Raw genomic sequence first — 21,434 nt, 5'->3', positions numbered from 1 at the left:
ATACTTTGCAACTTTGATAGTGCTAAAGAAGAATGCCATGCAGTTTTATTGATACTACAAATGTATGTAGTGCCAGTGGATAAAGTTTTTAATTCACAGAATTAAAGTCCAGCACCAACTCAGTGAGATCACACCTAACATGAACAAATCTTAAGAGTCCAGTCAAAACCAAAGTAGGAATGATACAATGGCAATAGGCCAATCAGCCTGAACAGTTGCCCATTATTTCTAATTGCTTGCGAATGGACTCCTCCAGATGATATCAACTTGAAAGTGTTCCTACAGAATCTAGTGATGCCTTCCTAAACTCTCTCTCATCCTTCCAGAGTTAGTTAATGAATTGTCATCCAGGTCAGATTGATTTTATTAGGATTTCACTTCCTCAGTGTTAGAACATTATCATTTCATACATGATGGTCAAATTGTGCCTTCTGGTTTCATAGAAGAAGTAGTAAGAAAGGTCATGTGATAATTCAATGTGATATCTGAGAGTTCACAGAACAAAGATAAGTAGTCAGATGTCACTCTACCAAATTTGTTATCCCTTAATTACCAGCAGTTGTTTTCTGCACACCAATAGCTTGTTGTTGAGGTGCAAATACAATGGTAGCGTAGTATGAATCATCAGAGGCAATTGAAGAAGCTAGAGTCTGTCGAATATTTTGCCCCGGGACCGTTAGTGCAGCATAGTCAGGACAGAAAACTGTAGAAATTGGATCCTCTGCTTTCTAAAATTAATGAAAGAAAATGAATGTGAATAATACTCATCTTTAATTTGTGCATTGCATAGATTTTCTTGAAGTAGAATCCTAAAGTGATTTTAGGCTTGTTTTGAGCCAAATTGATACAATCTCTGCAGCCTGATTCCAGAATGCAATAATGTTAAACTCTGAGAGATCCCACAAAATCACTTAAACCTAGACAACTGATGCTTCATAATATTAGCATGAGCATTAGGTAAAAACATTGAACAATGAGATAGTCCATGACAACTCTTTCATTTCTTCACTTACTTGTCTAGATGGTAGCCTTGCATAAAATCTCAAGTCAAAATTGAACTCAGGCCATATTGCTAAAATGTAGTCCAAGGGTCAGCATAATTGAATTAATTGAGGTGAATTCCAGACATCAGGAACATTAATAAGAAATGGTCTGGGGGGGTTATGGGCCAGCATAGGCAGGTGAGACTGGTTTAGTTTGGGATTATGGTTGGCATGGACTGGTTCGACCAAAAGATCTGTTTCCATGCCAAATGACTCTATGACTCCAACACTCTACTACTTATTGGAAACTCTTGGTTTGGATAGGAATGATCTCAATAGCAGTTTTATGATTCAAAGGTTTGCATTAGCTTAAAGTTGAAATCAATTAGAAACAAAACCAGAAAGGACTTGGAACATTAATTTTTGCTACGTCCTCAGGAAAGTAGGTAGCCTTCAGGTTCATCAATGCAGATGTGGAAGTGCTGCTGAATTAAGTCAAGGAGAGGGGGAAACACATTGGTTCAGGGCCCTACGCAACATTGGTCAATCATAGTGGAAGGAGATGTCGAGAACTATCACCCCACATCTGACAACTCAGCTCTGGCAATTATTGAATTTTCGTATCAGACTAGAAAAAGGCAAGAAGACCTTGCCAAATTTACCAATAAAACAAAGTATTAAGTTGAATTTGCTAAGTATATTTTCCTAAAGGGATTGCCAGTAAAAACTAATTACAGATGAGGAAGGCTATGCCTTCCTGTATTTTTGCAGCTAGCAAAGTCTTAATACCCCAAATCATTTAACTCAAATATTTCTTCAATTATTCCAGGACTAGCACCTCCTCTATGTTCTCTGTTCCACATATTGATCACTTTTCAAATGAAGAATATCCTGAGAAGAGGATATCGGAATTGTACGTAAGTAAACAGATAAAATCAATGTGTGCTACAATGAAAATAGTTTGCTTAGGGATTTGATGGCCATATTTGGTTTTAGAAATGGCCATTTTGTTTTTATTATTTTACCTTTCTTCCAACAGCTTCATAAACCTCAGGAACTAGTATAAATGATATTCAAAATGAGATACAGTATATATCACCCAAATTAACAGGCCACAAGAATCCATGTAGAATTCTAAATCACTATTGTTCAGTGGTCAACTGGCATTGCTTTATCTTGTCAATATCTTTCTAAGAGAGTCCATGCAATTATTTAGAATCAAATAGTCTTTTATTCTCTTCATTTTCTATAATACTGGAAATAAATTAGGACTCACTGAGGAAATGCTAGAAATTGCACAAGGTAACCTCAAAACCAGTAATGTGATAATGACCAAATAAACTATTTGTGATGTCGGTTGAAGGATGACTCTTGGCAGGATCAATGCCTCTGCTTTTCAACAATATAGTGTCTTACTGTGTTGGAGTATCAACCAAAATCTTATGGTCAAGTTCCTAGAGGGTGACATGAAACCACATTGTTCTGACTCAGAGCTTTTTTTAGTTGCACTCTCTCTCTCTCTCTCTGAAATGAGTTTAGTACAGATCATGTAATCACAGCCACTAGGCTCATTATGTTATATATTTCTATTTCTTAGTTTAACATTGTTCTATTGACTTATTTACTTCAGGGTCAATACAAAACAGAATGGCAGATTCACCTCTGCACCTGACATCTACATTTTGTGGCTGATGGGGATCATGTGACTTCCTGAAATGGAAGAGGATCATATGAATACCTGTGCAGTGATATTTCAGTCGATGTTCATTGCACAGACTATCATCATTTTGAATAAATTGACCACAGCAATAGAGGATCTGAGTTTATGAAATAAAATCAGCAAATGGTTTATTGCATGTCAATAACCTCGAGTACAATTACCTGGCAACTGACATCTGCTGGAGGAGGATTGGAATTAGGACCTATAAGAAGAAAGAAATGTGTAAAATGCATATTCACAAGCTGGGATGATACATTCGTAAGTGAATTGGATGAGAAAAACACCATCTGCTCCAACTGAAATCTTTGTACAATATGATACCATTGTACCTCTTAAAATGTGAAGAATGAAGCCTCTGAGCACACATAAAACTGTAACTTTCTTTCTATCCAAAGTCTGTAAGTTCAATAGATAGTCACCAGTATCAGAAATACCTTATTTTACCAGATTCGTCACAGGTTGCTTAGTTACCGTATGGTTATTCACCAGAAGCTGGACTCAAGTATTTTTGAACATGTTATTTGCAGCAACAACCACAGCTTTCAGAAAAATGGAACAAGGAGATTGCATGCAGTGTCAAAATTAGCTTTGTTAGTTTAATGGAATGAACTAGGATTAAACAGATTGTTCTGTTATAATGCGACAGTTTTGTTCTCCTGCAACCTTGCCCTATAGAAACTCAAGCGATGGAAAATCGTGCTGTAGAAGGTTGCAAATAGAAAATTGTTACATCCATTCAGTAGAATGTTTGTATTATCCACATAAAGTCCACAATTCGTCAATTGTGCTATAGCCAATTTGTGCTGACGAAATGTGCATTATAGCAGAATGACCTGTAATATCTTTAAAATCAAGGTATAAGCAAACTGAAGTAGAACCACAACTTAAGTTAATATTGCGCAGGTAAATTACTCTGTTTTGTGCTGTGTGACTTCAAATCCCATTTCAAAAATGATGAACAACTGGCCTCTGAATTTTATAGGTAGTTTTCAGAATATCATAATTCTAATAACTCATTAGGTAAAAGCATATATTAATGACAGATGGTTGATGGCAGAATTATTCTAAGATGATGCGCTTTTTATATTCACAGGTTTTTGTATATATTGCTAGTTTAGACTGCATATCAATGTCTGAGGAAGGTCAGTAATGATGGAAATTCAATCTCCACAAACAGATGGAAAGCCATTATTTCTGCATCTATCCATTTAAAAAAAAATGTTGGTTTAAATTTCTCAATCAGTTGATTTGCTACAGTTACGCATCAGAACAGGAGACCATTACAAAAGATATTTTAGAAAACACACAAATTTTCTTTTGACTTTTAAACAAAAAGCTGCCAATGTATATGCAAAGCCTGTACATTTTTTTGTCCTTGTGATTTTGCAGAATTCAAGGAACGGGACAAAGTCATCCAGCAAAGCAGCTGGGAACATCACAATGTGCTCAGAAATTATCTTTGGCACTTAAGATTAGGTCTATGTCCATGTACCTCAGTTGAAATAATCATAGGAGAGGGGGAACAGCAGATGGTTAATTTCTACATGTATTAATATTTTTCCTGAAAGTAAACATATGTGTTTATCTTTGCTGACCAGTTATACTCTTTCCCTAATGGTGAAGCAGCTTCTAATAAGATCTAAGGAAACCTTCATTGTTCAATGCTGCTGCTGATTTTAAAGAGGTGTCATCTGTATTAAATGTCAAACTTGGAATTAGGGGAAATCAATCACTGAAGATCGAGAATAAAATGTACACAAAAACATATGGCATTGAACATAGTACATAGTAACTCTTGAAATGCTGTCTACTTGTAATTAACTGTGGTAGCAAATCATATCTCACTACTTTTGATTTTAATAGGTTGCTTATATCATTAATGAATAATCCAGACTGTTGGACTTTTAGCCTAAAGATTTTGAGTTCAAATCCCATTATGGCATTTTGAGAATTTGGAAGAAAATCAGGAAATAGAAAAGCTGGCATCAGTAAAACTGTGAATGTGGTCACTACCCTCACTCACCTTTGGCCTGAGACGCCCCATCTATTAGGTGGGTGCATTATTGGCAGCTGCCAAGTCTCCTAGTGGTGCTGACAACAATGTGATGCTGCCTTAGACTGATTGGTAGACTTCCATCCCTGGGAAGGCCAATGAATGACCATTTAATACCTGACAGGCATTCATGTCAGATCTCTCCCATGGAACTGAGAGAGATACTCAGGCTCTCCAGCTATCGCTTAAGAACATGATTGGGCCTATTAAATCCTGCTTGATGAAGCTATTGGATTATCATAAAGACAAATGAGATTAATTAAAACAGAAATTGCTGGAAAACCAGCAGTTGTTCATTTAAAAGTAAACCCCTTTGTTTTCTCTTTGCCTTTCTGTCTTTCTAAGTGATATTCTCCTGGATGGTAAGAATGACTGTGTCCAAAGTCTTTGCCAATGTCAGTCCATAACCATCTGCTGGAAGAGTGATAAAGTTGACTTGTTCCTTAATTTTATTCAGCTCACAGGAAAGATTCTGCCTTTAGTATTTTGTATTTTTTTTTTCTTTAAGAGTCTTCTTCCTTTTGAAATGTTGGAACTTTATCTCCAAGGGTATGGCTTATGCTTAGAAAATTTCCAAACGTAGCTTTGTTAACGTCAAACAACAACAAATCAACTGTTGTACAATAGTCTAGTGCTGCAACTCATCCAGATCAAACTATGTCCACCCATCTGCATGAGCTTAACTTTCCTTTTACCACTTACCTCAACTGGGATTTCCACCACATTTAGTCTGTGATCTTTATCCCAGTACATATAATTTGTGAAAATTCTAGATTATAGATAAATGCAAATGGTTTAAAACAGATAAGTCCTGTGTGCTTGAAAAGTGGAAGCTTAGATCCATGTGATTGTATAATATCTGACCAATTTGCTTCAAAGCCTTGTCTGAATTATCTGCTTGAAATGTACAATTGATTAAATATAAAATAGATCTTCTGAAACTTACCTTGTTTTTTTGGTCGGTATCTGAATAAAAGATAAATTAGCAGGCAGATGATGACAAATGCAGCTAATACTGCTGCAACAATTATTTGAATTCTAGCTTCCTTATTCTGGAATTCTTCTGCTTTGTTATTGTCTGTGTTGTTTCTGTTCTGTGGACCAATCCACTGTTCTTCTGAAAATGAGCAATAATTCATTTAATGAATGACAGGAAATCTCAACAGTTATGGACTGTCAGAATAATATGACTGTTGCCCACATTTTAAAACATTATTTTTTGCTTGAAATTGAAAGCAAGCATATCAAAACTATAGCGAACACAGAGAATGCTGGCTTGGCAGCGTCTGTGAAGAAAGAAACAGAGTTAATGGTCTGAAGAAGAGACATACTGGACTCAAAACTTTAATTCTGTTTTTCTCTTCACAAATGGTAGCAGGCGTACTGAATTGCTTCAGCAGTCTCTGTGTTTCTTTCAAATTTCCTGTAGCCACAGTGTTTTGCTTTTACTATTAAACTGCAATATTTGCAATGCACACATTGATAATTAATTCATGGCAAGGTTATATATTTTACCACAGCTTTAGCAGTAGCATTCATCTTAATATTTGTAATGTTATCCCAGTAAGGAAAAAAAGTAGCAGTAAAGATATTCCAAGCCACTTCTCTGAAACATCTGGTGGTCAGATTTGAAGCAACATATATGGAGGGCTCTTTACAAATCAAATGATGTCCACTTTCTTAGCTAAGACATGATAGAAGGCATTGAAGATACTTCTCTGTGTCTGTGTGTGTGTGTGTGTGTGTGTGTGTGTGTGTGTGGTTACAGACGGTGAACTTTCTTCACAACAGTGATAGATACGTGTTTTGAAGGATGTCTTTATGTCAAACTGACTTCTGTATTCTTCAGTAATTTCTTGAGGAGCTGGTTATTACAAATTATCTGGATTAACTTCCTTCAAGGGCCAGCTTTGTTCATTTGTGAATATAATTATATAAATTCCTATCTGCACTATTTACAGAGGAACCTCGATTATCCGAGGGACACGGGCGGGCAGTATTTTGCTCAGTTAACCGAACTCCGGATAATCAAATACCGGGTAACATAGTTTAGCCGAGCATTGGGACATTGTGATCTTGCCAGATAATCTGATATTTGGATAATTGAATGCTGGATAATCAAGGTTCCCTCTGTACTTGGCTATTTTGAATGGGATTCAGCTGGTGATAAAATAGCCTGATATGAACTTATGAAGATGAATTAACAAATGCACTGAAAGTAGGACTCAGAGGGTTTTCTGCATCAGCATCAGCCTACTTTTACTAGTAATTTAACAATTTGCAAATTATTATTGGTGAGGCATTAATGGTTCTGATGGAATTAAAAGTGAAATGGATTGCTGTAAAGTCTGGAAAGATTAATAGCTGTCTGCTTCCGAAAGTACAGCAAGATTTTGAACACCATTTTTGCTTGCTTTAATCTGCACCAAGTTGAACAAGTTAATTGAGAGGGAATTACTCAAAATTATGGTTTCCCGTTATTAAAAAAATGCAACAATGGTACAACAAAATGATAGATACAGAAAGCTGTTATTTTAAAAGGATTTACAGTCAAGATGTCGAACCTAATGAAGATTATTGATTTCTTTTTAAACTTATTTCTAGTTAAGCGTCACACACACCAATTAAACAAATGGGTCAATCTTTCCCTCATGAATGGTTTTTAAAATTCCATTGTTAATTGCTAATGGTTTGCATTTTTCCATTCTGTCACACAGGCTCAACTGCATGCTTTGGAATAGATTTTGACCTGTCAAAGTAATAGTGAGGTGAATTGCACTCATTGTGATGGTCAACAATGGCTATACGAAAAGAGACTTTCAATGTTGTCTCACCATTGTTGAATGTTGCAAGTTTCCTGTATTTGCATGGCAAACATGAACTAAATTTCTTGCACAAAAAGTCAAATCTTGTAATTTCATGCGTAAATATTGTTTGAACACCATGCAAATGTTTAGTTACTGCCAAGCAACTTTGTTAAATCTGAAAATTAAAATTGTGGAATTCCATTCCTTCAGAAATTATTTGTTGTCAGAGATTTTGGAAACATCAGTTTTAAAACAAAGTATAGAGAAACAAAGAAAAAGGCAGAATGTAAAATTGACTGCCAATTGGTAATCATTCATTTTGCTTTAAGTTAATTTATTTCAAGCCTCAAAAGGAATTCATGGTACTTGAAAGTTACACCAATAAATATGCACTCTTTTCTGACTTCTTACTTCAATCTTTTATGTTATACGGTTTCCTGTTACAGTTTAAAGATAATCATCAAAGAGAAAATATGAGCAGTCAAAAAGTGAGATCAGAAGTCTTAGCAAGATTGAATGTTCCTACTTAGAGGCTGCAGGTGGAAAGTGTATCCCTTTTAAAAACATTTTAGTGTTTAATAACTAACAAAGAAATGTGAGCTCAATCTTTCTTATCTAACGGAATTTCCTCTTAACCATTAGTATTAACTGTGACAAATACGGAGTACACACAATTTTAGATTACGTGTACATTTTTTACATGTTGTGTCTAGTCATGAGACGCTCTGGGAAACACTTTGGGAAATACCCCTACATCCTTTTTTATTTTATCATGTACAATTTGAAAAATCATGGAAACTGCTCTTTTAAAAAAATACTAGGTAACATTTGTTCATCAACCATTTTTGGACACAGACCAATATTTCTGAACAATGTGAATGGAATATTCACTAGGTACTCCTGAGATTCTAAAGGTTGTTTTTCCCTTATAATATAATGACTTTCTTATGACTCTCAGCCAAGGATTTCATATTCATAAAATCACCTATTTATTAATAATTACTTTAGTAATATCTCCTATGACTTACTGGGATTATTTTTATCACCAGGTTACAGGTTCCATAAGCAAATGTTTCCCTATCTGCACCCCTTATTGCCTAGTTGTTGGGCCACCATAGTCTTGATAAAGGGCTTTTGTCTGAAACATCGATTTTCCTGCTCCTTGGATGCTACCTGATCTGCTGTGCTTTACCAGCACCACTTTATTCTTAACCCACCATAGTCTTACTAGACCACAGGGGCAGCTGTCTTATCAGAGAGAAGTGACTGGTGGTGCATTAACCTGAGGGCTACCAGACCTCAGGCGAGGAAAGAGGTTGAGAAGGAGAGTCCTTCATAGTGACTAGTGATGGGAATTGAAGCAATGCTGCTGGCATCATACTGCTCTGTAAACTGACAATCTAGCCAACTAAGCTAAACTGATTCCCTGTCTAGTTGTATCTGTATATAAGATCATTATTTTTCTGTTGATCAAACTTTTTGAAACCACTATTCAAATGATTCTTAATTGAACTGATGCAGATCAATTGAATTTGATAGCAGAGAGTCTCACAAAGGTAACTGTACAATTGTAATTACACAGAAATATGGATTTATAGAATATAGATACACAGCCTTCCATGTTCCATTTAAAACAATCCCATCTTTCCTCATATGGTAAAGTTCTCAATTCCAGGTAATTTCCTTGTAAACTGCCTCTGTATCCTCTCCAATATCATTGCAGAACTTCTGCAATTATCCATTGGCAATACTCTAGCTGTGACTTCTAATTATGTTTTACACAGTTCCAGTTTAACACCCCCTACCCTAATGATTATTACCTGAGGCAATTAAAGTATGTACTCCACATGTCTTCCTAACCAATTTACTGTCAACAACTTCAGGGATCTGTGTTGTTCCTTTTCTTAGTATCCTACCATTTATTCTTTCTGGTAGTCCCTTGCTTGTTTGCCCTGCTCAAAATACATATATGTCACATTTCTTTGGATTAAATTCCATTCTTCCATTGATGGCAGCTTGTTAAAAAAAAGTGTCTTTGGTGTTTGTAATGAACATGTAAATATATGCTTTGCATTTATGATTTTATGACAAATCACAAACAGAAAACATGCCCCATGGGTCTTTATAAAACTGCCCATGAGTTTATAGTTGGGAGATTCAGTGAGCTCCTTAGTGATTGTGAGATGAATGGAGCATATGAAGATTCCTTGTGTCAACTATATCCTGCAGATCATAGACCTAGAAATCTCAGGGATGTGATCCTACTGTTATGCCAGGACTGCATGTGTTGGTGACTTCTGCTGTTGACCCTGCCCAGAATACACAGAGTCAGTTGAAGGCCATTTGACTTGCGTGAGGTCATACGACATTTGCCTGCTCAAGGCAGCTATAACTGGAGAGGAATTCCTTTCCACAGACTGGAGGGAAATATTGGATTTCCCCTGTTGCATCAAAACTGTGCGTCTTTGCCTTCACTAAAGCTTTCCTCCTTAAAACCTGGATCCAATGTGGTCTTCACTGCTGTTTGAGAAGATGTGTGAAAGAATTACCATTCCTGAGTATTTTTAGTAAACTAACTGAAAGTTTAATTCATGGGACTGAAAATGTTTTGTTCCCTTTCATATATAACGAAAACATGCCCCATGAAAATTTCAATGAAAAGTTCAGGGACGCATGCCAGGAACAGTAAAGATGTCCCTAAAAGTAAGGTATTAACCTAGTGAAGCAGAACTATTTGAATGCCGAACAGCATAAGCAGTAGGTGTTAGATAGAGCTAAGTGATCCCACAATCAAAGGAATAGATCTAAGATCTACAGTTGTGCTACATCCAGTTGTGAATGCTGGTGGGCAATTAAACAACTCACAGAAGGAGGATGCTCCACAACAATCCTCATCCTCAATGATGCCTGAACCCAACATAGCACAAAAGATGGGACTGAAACATTCGCAAGAATCTTCAGCCAGCAGTGCCAAGTGGTTGATCCTTGTCAGCCTGTAGAGGTCTCCAGCTTTACAGATCCCAATCTTTCACCAACTCTATTCAATTCACTCCACATGGTTTCAAGAAGTGGTTGGACACACTAGATTTTGCAAAGGTAATGTGCCCTGACAATATTCTGGCAATGGTATGGAAAATATGTGTCAAGAATGTGCTGCACTTTTTGCCAAGCAGTTCAGTGTAGCCACAACACTTGCATCACAACATGGGACTTTGCCCAGGTATGTCTGTACAGAAAATGCAAGACAAACCCAACCTAGCCAACTACAGCATTCAATCACCAGTAAAGTCTTAGAGAGTCTTATAAATAGTCAGGCCACTCAGCCTCTAACCTTATCACAGCATTAGTTCAAATATGGACAAAAATGTTGAGCTCAGCGGTCAAGTGAGAGTGACCGCCCTTGATTGTCATCAAGGCCGCATTTGATTGGGTGTGACATCAATGAACTCGAGTAAAACTAGAGTCAGCAGAAATTGGAAGAAAATCTCCCATTGGCTGCAGTCATACTTGGAGCAAAGAAAAGTGGTTGTAGTTGTTGGAGGTCAGTCATCTAAGACATCTTTGCAGGAGTTCCTCAGGGTAAGTGTCCTCGCCCCAATCATCTTCAGCTGCTTCTCAATGACCTTCCCACCATCATATGGTTAGAAGTGTTTGCTGGTGATTGTGCAATATTTAGGATATCTTAGATACCGAAACAGTTGATGTCTAAATGAATCAAGACCTTGACAATATCCTGATGTTGGGCTGACAAGTGGCAAGTAACATTTATGCCACACAAGTGCCAGACAATGATTATCCAACAACAAAAATTTGAAGCATTTCCCATTGACATCCAATGACTTTTCCTTAGTTGAATGAGCATTGACCAGAAGCTGCACTGAACTAGCCATATAAATATGGTAGCTACAATATTAGGTCAGAGGATAAGAATCCTGCAATGGTAATTCACCTCCTGACTCTCCAATGCCTCTCTAGCATTTACAAGTCAGGACTGTGATGGAATACTCTCAAGTTGCCTGGATGGGTACAGCTCCAACAACACTCAAGAAGCTTGACACCATACAGGACAAAGTAACCTTGTGGACGACTACCAAATCCAAAAACATTCAGTCCCCCCACCACTGACATTCATTGGCAACAGTGTTCAAGATGGACACCAGAAATTCTCCAAAGCACCATACACAGCACCCTCCAAGCCCCCAGCCACTACAATTTAGAAGGACAAGGGTGGCAGATACATGGGATTACCACAACTTGCAAGTTCTCCTCCAAGCTACCTACCTCTTGATTTGGAAATATATTGCCATTCCTTCAGTGTTGCTGGGTCAAGATCCTGGAACTCCTTCCTTAATGACATTTTAGGTTTACCGACAGCACATGGATTACAGCACTTCAAAAAGACAACTCACCACCATCTTCTCAACCGCAACTCGGGATGGACAATAAAAGCTGACCCAGCCAATAGCGTGCACATTTCATGAATTAATAGAAGTGATCTTAACTCAGCAAGTGGTTACCTATTTCTAGTCTAAGTGGAACCTCTTTCTGGTTGCATTAGAACTGCATCTACCTGACACCGACACTGGCAAGCAAACAAAAATTTCTATTTATGGTATTAGAAATAATAATAATCATAGAAACATATAAGCCCTACAGTGTGGAAACTGGCCATTGGCCCAACAAGGCCATACCAACCTGTTGAAGAGTAACTCACCCAGACGCATTCCCCTAACCTATTACTCTACATTTACCCCTGACTAATGCACCTAACCTCCACATCCCTAAACACTATGGGCAATTTAGCTTGGCCAATTCACCTAACCTGCACATCTTTGGATTGTGGGAGGTAATCTTCTGAACATTAGTTTCAAGAAAACAAACAATTTGCAATAGTTCCAATTACACATCATTTTATCAAACATGTAACATGGATAAAAAAAATAAGTTTCAGGCTGGAGGTGGGGGGTGAATTTGGGTATTTTTTGAGTACATTTTAAAAATGACTAATTTGTTCTAATTCATTTTTTCAAAACTAAGAACTTTTAAAATTTTTTAGTGCAAATATTAAATTACTATTGTAAAACACAGCACACTCAGACATTCAAGTCCTTTAGATTTCTCATGTCATTGGAAGTTAAAATTTCAGTTCCCTGATTCCAATCTGTGCAATTTACATAAGAATTTTCAAAGGCACTCAAACAAAGCACAAGCCTGAAAAATCTCACATCAATTTCCACAGTTAATAGCAAAGGAGGTATGTGTCCATATTGGCTGAAAAGAGACTTTGCACTCAACCCATATTGAATGTAATGGAAAAGCTTTTGATAAAGACAGATATTCTCAAAGAACGTTAATCTATCTCTGAAATAAATACCAAAGGATGAGAATTAAAATGAAAATATTGAAAAAATAGTGAATCATCAAACAAAAAAGGAAGAAATGAAAAGCACAGTTTGGCACTGTAACAGAGGTGGAGAGGGAAAATAGTACATCAAAAAAACATCAAAACTGCTTGGACTAAACATGACCTTTCTTAACCATGTTATTGGTATGTTGTGCAGCTGCAGCAACCTTTACAGTTCCTGAATCTGGTTTACCTTTAGCTTTGTGCACACAAGAATGTGCTCATGTTTCTCTGGCTTCACAATATAGAATAGTTTTATACCAACAATTCTAAAGGTATTCTAGAAGTCACAGACAAAGACTCATGAATCCAGTCTTTGGAACTATCTGTGCATTGACAATAAGAACAAGGACTCTGGAATACTATTCTTATTAAACAGTGCACTTTCATTTTACATAAACTGGAAATTGCTGTTAATGGAAATCATAACATTTTTTAATCATTGTGCAATGGAAATAATATACATTTTTCATCATTGTACAATGCTAAATAGATTCATGGATTTATTCTTGGGCTTAATATAAATTCCAGTAACGTTCTACTATATATTTCCGAAATTAGTTTTTGAAGTTTATGATTTGTAGTTGAAGTTCTGAAAGATTATATTATGCTAGCTTCTCTATATTTTGGAATGTAACTTCTTCATATAAAGAGATTTTAATGCACATTGAAAATTTCAATTTAGTATATTCAGGTGAATTAATAAAGCATTTCATCCAAGAAGGATATCTGAAATGCACCCTTTTGATGTTGTTAAACTACAATATCTATTTCTGATGGGTTGTTTTAAGTTTTGTTTTATTCATTCACAGGACATGGGCATTCCTGGCTAGGCCGATATTTATTGCTTGTTCCTAATTATTAAGAGTGAACCACTTTACTTTGGGATTAGAGTTGCATGTAGTCCAGACAGAAAAGGATGGCAGTTTCCTTCCCTAAAAGACATTAGTAAACCAGATGGGGTTTTCCTGAAAATTCACTATGGAGTCATCATCATCATTAGACTCTTCCATCAGATTTTTAGAAATTGAATTCAAATTCCTCTGTCTGACATGGCAGGATTCCAAATGCCCAGAACATTACCAGGATTTCTGGATTAGTAGTTTAGCAATAATACCATTCGGCCATCAACTCCCCAGTATTCTAAAGATTTATCTTTTCAGACAGTTATGACATAAACATCAAACTAAATGTGGGCAATGAAGAGTGCTGGTTCAAATCAGATATCAATGGGTATTGAGTTAAGAAGGCAGCTTAATTTTGGAATTTTCTTACAGATTTTGACATCTTACCCGCAATGTGAAAAATGGATATACACTCTACTGAGGAATTTAAAACAACTCACACTTGTAATTTTTAAATCCCTATGTCATCATTCTGAACATATGTAAATATGAGTGAATGATAACATTCAGCAATTTAACCTTTGATAATGCATTAAATTATTTACTTAGATGCTGAGAAAGATCAGAAACGTACCAGTAACAGTAAGGTTTGTTGCATTGGCTTTCGTTATAATCTCAGGGCTAGAAAATGAGACCAGTTCACAACCATATTCTCCAGAGTCATTTTTCACCAGCTGTGTAATTGACATTGATGCCTTATAGGTGCTAAGGTCCCATTTAAAAAGGACACGGTTAATGGCTGTGAAGTTCCTTGTCCTTAAATTAATTTCTCCAATCTTTGATTTACTTGTGTATCTGTACCATACTAGTCTCATGTCTTCAGTGGCATTTCCATTGTGAAGTTCACAGTAGATCTGAGCTGACTGACCAGATTTCTTCTCAATACTCATAGGATACTGTTTCAGAATTAGTGATTCACCTGAAAATAAAAATCACAGAGACATTAACATGATAGAATGGTGTAGCCCATTTCTCCTCATTTTTCCCAATGTGGTCAGTTAGTATGGTTGAATCACATTACAGTGAGGCCAAACTCGTCTCAGCTTTAGTAATTACAAGAGACAATTGGCTGAAATCGTACTCTTTACAATCAGTGACATCTTACAAGGATCCATATTCACAGTTCTCATTGTTTTCTATTTATATATAAAATTATTTTAAAAATAATCTTTATGTCCCTTATAATACTAAAGCTCATGTACACTTGTTTTCCACTAACTTTGGTTCAGGTTTCGATTCATTTATCTCAACTTATCACTTATTTACAGAACAGATTGCAAACCCGGTGTGCTTTATGCCTTTAAATATATAAACCTTTGTACAGAGTCCTGAGACATTTGCAACTGGTTAAATAACATGTAAGCAACGTACCAACCCATAGAATAAGAGTCAGACTTTAACCATTCATTATTGAATTGTGTAAGTGATATTGTTTGAGCTGTTGTGCTCTTTTAATAGTAAAAATTGTTATCGTGAGAATATTATCAAACCAGGAACATTATCTCATGGCAAGACAATGCTGAAATTTCTACATTTTGTAGAATATTGAAACTTCCACTGTTTTGAGATTCAGGTAGTCTCCTTGTTGAATATCTGCAGGAGTGTTATAAATAATAAGCAGGGAAAAATAAAGAATAATTGATTTCTTTTTGTTTTCAAAACGTTATTGATATAACTGATATAATTTTAAAGATACTGTACAACAGAAATGTCACCCACCTATTACAAAGTTCAAGAATTACATTAAGAATATTGCAGGAAATCAATTAGAATACACACATACACAGCTATTTAAACTATCCAGTGATATTAAAGTACTACAAAAAGGTTAAATGGTCACAAAGGTTTCATTGCTCTCTTTTTGAACAATACGTCTAGATGTCCAAAAAAAACCAGAAATTGCTGGAGAAACTCAGCAGTTCCAGAAGCATCCATGGGAAGAAAGTGAAATTAACGTTTTAACTTTGGTAACTCTTCATCAGGAACCTCACAAGAGTTTTTTTTTGTTTCATTGTATAGTTATCAACGCACATTTAAATGTAGCAACAGCTGAAAATAGAGTTTACCACTGTAGCCTTTCATGTGGAATTCTGATTTGCTTAATAGTTACCACTGCACAAGATAATTTTGACATGCCCATTTTGGAATGAATGTTGAAAAAAGATTATGAGAAAGATGGAAGTAGAGGTGATTGGAAAAATCATTTGAAAGCACATGATTGTTTTATCAGGCATCAAATTGATCAATTTTACACAATGTGACAGAAACTGACACAACATATACCTAATATGTACTGCACTCAGAATTCCATTTGTATTTGGTGATTCTTAATGGAAAAGCAGCATTAAACTGCTACTTAAACTGGCCTGTCAACAATTTATTATTCTTTAGTACTTTTATTCATTATTTATTTATTTTTATACTTTCTTCAGGATTTATTAGTTTTTATACGTTCTTTGTATTTCACGCACACTAGAAAGTATGACATAGGTGATTAACAAACAAAGAAAACAGAAAAATTGCTTTCATGTGTTGCCTAATTGATTTAATGACATTTCTGTAATGTTATATCAACATTTTCCAGCAAATGTAAGTCAGCAATGTTTGAGCAAATATATGATTGTGGTATTTACAGTACTCTGAAACCTTGTGTTGATGGTGTTCAAAGTAGTCTATTAACCTAAATAGAGGATTGGCTAAATAATAGAAGCAAAATTATTTGAATAATGAGAACATTGTCAGGACAGAAACCTGTATCTACGAGTGTGCACCAAGGATCAGTGCCAGGCCATAATCTGAATAACTTGGAGGAGGAAAGCAAGGTTTATGGATGACACAAAAATAGGTGGAAAAACAAACGGTGAGGATAACACAAAGAGTCTGCAGACGAATATAGACAGTTTAGGAGAGTGGGCAAACTTGGCAGATGGAATATAATGTGGGGAAATGTGAGGTTATGAACTTTGGCAGGAGAAATGGAGAAACTACATATTACAGTTTTTTCTGCTGTAAAGCATGTTATGTTAATGCAAATTCACTGTAATGTGATTAATGAACTGGGGACACCGTTTCTAAAGCACAAACTTTTAAAGCTTGTACTGGTTATAATACGATTCCAGTCCCATTAATTTAAATGATGCTGCCATTATATGATTTTCTTATAGCACGGGATTGCACGAGAATGGAACAACCACGTAATAACAGAACTGATTGTGTTTAAATGGAGAACGGCTGCAGAGAAGTGCAGTACAAAGGGATTCGAGAGTCTTCATGCATGAATCACATATAGCTAGCATCTAAGTTCAATGGGTAATAGGGAAGGCAAACGGTGTGTTGATATATATTTCAAAGGGAATGCAGTACAATAACAAGGAAGTCTTGCTAAAACTATGCAAAGCACTACTTAGACCACACCTAGAATACTATGAACAGTTTCCCTTATCTAAGTGAAAATGTACTGCTACTGGAGGCAGCCATCAGATTGCATTTGCACGATTGATCCTGTTTAAAGAGAAATTTTCTTATGAGAAGAGATTGAATGGATTGGGTCTGAACTTATTGGAGTTTAGAACAATGAGAGGAGACCCTATTGAAACATACAAATTCTTAGGGTAGATGAGGAGAGGTTATTTCCCCTTGTGGGACCAAACAGTGGAATCTCGGGTTAAGGATTGCATGGTTTTGAGAGAGATAAGGAGGAATTTCTTAGAGAGTTGCAGAGTCATAGAGATGTAGAGCACAGAAATAGACCATTCGGTCCAACTCATCCATGCCGCCCAGATACCCTAATCTAATCTAGTCCCATTTGCAAGCACTTGGCCCATATCCCTTTAAACCCTTTCTATTCATATACCCATCCAGATGCCTTTTAAATGCTGCAATTGTATCAGCATCCACCACTTCCTCTGGCAGCTCATTCCATGCACACACCACTCTCTGCATGAAAGAATTGCCCCTTCAGTCCCTTTTATATCTTTCCCCTCTCACCCTGAACCTAAGCCCTCTAGTTCTGAACTCCCCCAATCCAGGGAAAAGACCTTATTTGTTTATCCTATCCATGCTCCTCATGGTTTTATAAATGTTTATAAAGTCACCCCTCAGCCTCCGATGCTCAAGGGAAAACAGCCCCAATCTATTCAGCCTCTCCCTAAAGCTCAAATCCTCCAACCCTGGCAACATTGTTATAAACCTTTTTTGAACTCGTTCAAGTTTCTGATAAGAAGGAGACCAGAATTGCACACAATATTCCAAAAGTGGCCTAACTAATGTCCTGTACACCCACAACATGACCTCCCAACTCCTATACTAAATGCTCTGTCCAATAAAGGAAAGCATTCCAAATGCCTTCGTCACTATCCTACCCACCTGTGACTCTACTTTCAAGAAACCGTGAACCTGCACTCCAAGGTCTCTTTGTTCAGCAATATTCCCTAGGACCTTACCATTAAGTGAGTAAGTCCTGCCCTGATTTGCTTTTGCAAAATGCAGGCCCTCACATTTATCTAAATTAAACTCCATCTGCCACTCCTCAGCCCATTGGCCCATTTGAGCAAAATCCTCTTTGCTGTCCACTACTTCTCACAGAATTTGTGGAATTCTTTCAATATATATTCAAAGCTGAGACAGGCAGATTTCTAACCAGGAAGTAAACTAAGGGTTATGGGGAAAAGGAAGGAAAATGGAGCTGAGGATTATCAAATCAGCAATGATCTCATTAAATGACGGAGCAGACTTGATGGGATCAATGGTCTACTTCTGTCTCTTACATTCTTATAGTGTAGTCAGTGTTGAAAAATCCAAAGCCCTATCTATGAAGGATATTGCTGATCTGGAGTGAAAGGTTTAAAAACACTTTGACCATCTTTTGTCCTGACCAAATTGGAAGCAGTCATTGATAAAATAGTTCAATTTTACTTTGTTGCCATCCATTAAAACCAACAACAAACCTCAACAAATAGCTTGTGCAGAGAAGTGGAAAACAATTTTCAAGAGAAGATTGAGGTCAAATGGAGATGGAGAGAGCAATAAGCGTTTATTGTGAATTGAAGAACAGGGATTTTCTTTTAGTTTTCCAGAAGCAGTCTAAGCTAAACCTATTGTTAAGTCTCCTATAATGACACATTGTATTCTGCTTTTAATGTTACAAAAAGACAGAGTTGAATTATACAACATTTATGGATGTGACGAGAGGCATGTTTACACTGGAACTTTAATGTTGCTGTAAAACAGTTTTGTGGTCTCCTATGACATTTTAACTTTTGAGTAAGGTTCTCACTGAACTGTCTAAAATCATTTGGATTTGACAAGAATTTGAAATTATATTGCATTTGTCACATCAGTAAGATGTGAAAGTACTTCAAAACTAATGGGCTATTTCTGAAACGTAATTGTTATGAAGGCAATAAAGTTGGTGCCAAGTTTAGATTTTGGGTGCTTTTTAAACATATCTAGAAACAATTCAGAAGTAAGAAGTACACAATACACCTAGCCATTAAAACATTTAGCACTCAGATTGGTAACTAAAATTTGAATGTGTCCCAAAGGGAGAGCCTGGTCTCAAGCTTGAAAACATACAACTTAGTAAATGTGATGAGTTCCCTCTAAAATTCAACAAGCCACAAACATTCCACTTTTAAGACAACATAGATTGCAAGCTTCTTTTTGGACATTATGGATAGCGTTACCGTGAAATCCCATTCTTAAAAATAAAATAATTTAAGGTCAAAATTGTAAAAGTATCATTCTCCCATTTACCATTAAAAAATGGAATTTTGGGCTAAATTTCATTGCCCTTTCTTAACTCCAGTTCTGCCTTTCTGCCCCTGGTTCATATCCCAAAGCAAAACTTTTACCCAGACTCTCACAATCACCCCACGAGCGCCATTTGGAGAAAGTTGAAATTTAAATTTTAATATCTTTGAGCAAGAAAGAAGTAGAATTCTGTATTCTTACAGACAAATATATAGCATTAACAATGATTTTTTTTTACAGATTTTAAGCTGTATGTAATGGTTATCAGTTGCTGCACAACAACAGAAGTATGTCAAAGGAATGTTATTATGGAGGGTGTGATAAAAGGAAAAAGCTGCAAAGAGAACTGTCAGATATGATTTTTTTTTGCAGACTGTCCTTTCAGAAAGGTTCACAGTATAAATGATTTTCCAGTTTGCCAAACATAAATATATATCTGAGTTGAGTTGAATACCTGATATGACACAAGTATGATGTTAAAAACCAGTCACACATACCTAGTGTAGACAATACTGTTGATTGTATCACTCTTACTCATCAAATGAGCCACATTTATAGATTACGAATGGAGAATACCTTGAGCAATATACCCAGATTTTCATCTTTGCTATTTTCTCAATGTTCAGCTTAATGCCCTATTTGACAACCTATTGCTCCTGACCTCAGTGGGACCCTATTATCTACAGTATTGGCGGATGATAGTATGCAATAGACTACTGAAAACCAACAAATCCTTGAGCTTACAGCAAGAGAATGCACAGTATAAATAATATACGAAACTATGTTTTGGAAATTACAGTGAGTGATTTTGTTGCACAAGTCTTTAAAGTAACATTATCAAATTCTCTTCCATGCCAACTTAAGAGAACGTGTTTATTATAAATCAATTATATAATTTATGGACTAACTCTACTGAAAAAAGCAAAGAAAAAAGTTTCATAAAAATGCACCATATATTTCTGCAATGGTTTTACTGATAGTAATTTCCTGACTATCGTACAATGTAACATAAATAATAAATGATTTATCAGTGACCTGAACCCATTGGAGATAATGTATGAGACGTATGAGACCTTTAACTGGATTTCACAGTACTGAACGTTCTAGATCAATTTGAGTTCATAAAAGTGCTTGAAAAATCTGCTTCCTTTTAATCTAAAGTCAGTTTTCAACATCAAAAGACTACAAAGTAAAGAGAAACCCGTACTCACCCAAAGTCATAGAAAACATCAAGAAGATTTGTTGAGCAAACAACATGGTTATTTCTATCATGACTTCAGGCAGAAACAGCCATTAACGAGTCAAGGTGATTGAATACTGCACATTCTCTTCGTACTCAGGGTATCTATGAGCTAGTTTCCTTCGTAAGTGAGTAACAACCAACGTCTTGATTCTGAGTATGTATCACACCCCCACAGAAACCTAACTGCTGAATGGGAGCTTCCCCTGCCTGGTTTGCAGATCTCACATTTTCTTTTAATGTGGCCCAATTAACTGAGGGTGGCCTCGGATATGACGCTACCCTCCCATTATGAGGGGACCCATTACGCTATGGGGTATCATAATACTAATTGATTTGAATGATTCCTGAAACAGATCACACAATTACCGCACCCCCGAAACGTACACTTTCCCCAAACTTTCCTACACGATAAACAACATTGTTCAAACAAAACACATGATACCTACAAATCGGGACTTACTGTTTTAGGGCTGTTTTCTTCATTCTTAATTGTTAATCAATGTGTTTCCATAAGGGGTGATTTACTTACATCATTTAATTTACGCTTCCATGAAGGCATCCTGATTAA

General features: G+C 36.3%; 1 protein-coding gene across 1 annotated transcript; it reads right to left on the bottom strand.

The window, feature by feature from the left end:
* Nucleotides 1-112: 112 nt before the first annotated feature.
* On the bottom strand, nt 113-20,859 carry LOC140478488 (uncharacterized). The gene is made up of 5 exons (XM_072571751.1): nt 20,835-20,859; nt 14,447-14,791; nt 5,703-5,873; nt 2,865-2,905; nt 113-728 (listed from the first exon to the last, which is right to left on the bottom strand). The coding sequence occupies exons 1-5, from the start codon at nt 20,851-20,853 to the stop codon at nt 546-548; spliced, it is 759 nt and encodes a 252-aa protein (XP_072427852.1). The 5' UTR covers nt 20,854-20,859; the 3' UTR covers nt 113-545.
* Nucleotides 20,860-21,434: the final 575 nt, after the last annotated feature.

The sequence above is a fragment of the Chiloscyllium punctatum genome, chromosome 6, assembly GCF_047496795.1.
Source record: "Chiloscyllium punctatum isolate Juve2018m chromosome 6, sChiPun1.3, whole genome shotgun sequence".
NCBI lineage: Eukaryota > Metazoa > Chordata > Chondrichthyes > Orectolobiformes > Hemiscylliidae > Chiloscyllium > Chiloscyllium punctatum.
This window is presented reverse-complemented; position numbering and strand designations above follow the sequence as displayed.

Excerpts from the sequence above, each read along its gene's own strand:
- LOC140478488 (XM_072571751.1), bottom strand. Across the intron at positions 5,874-14,446 it reads AACAAACCTTACTGTTACTG|AAGAACAGTGGATTGGTCCA; the intron begins GTACGTTTCTGA and ends GCTCATTTTCAG. Across the intron at positions 729-2,864 it reads CAGCAGATGTCAGTTGCCAG|AAAGCAGAGGATCCAATTTC; the intron begins GTAATTGTACTC and ends CATTAATTTTAG.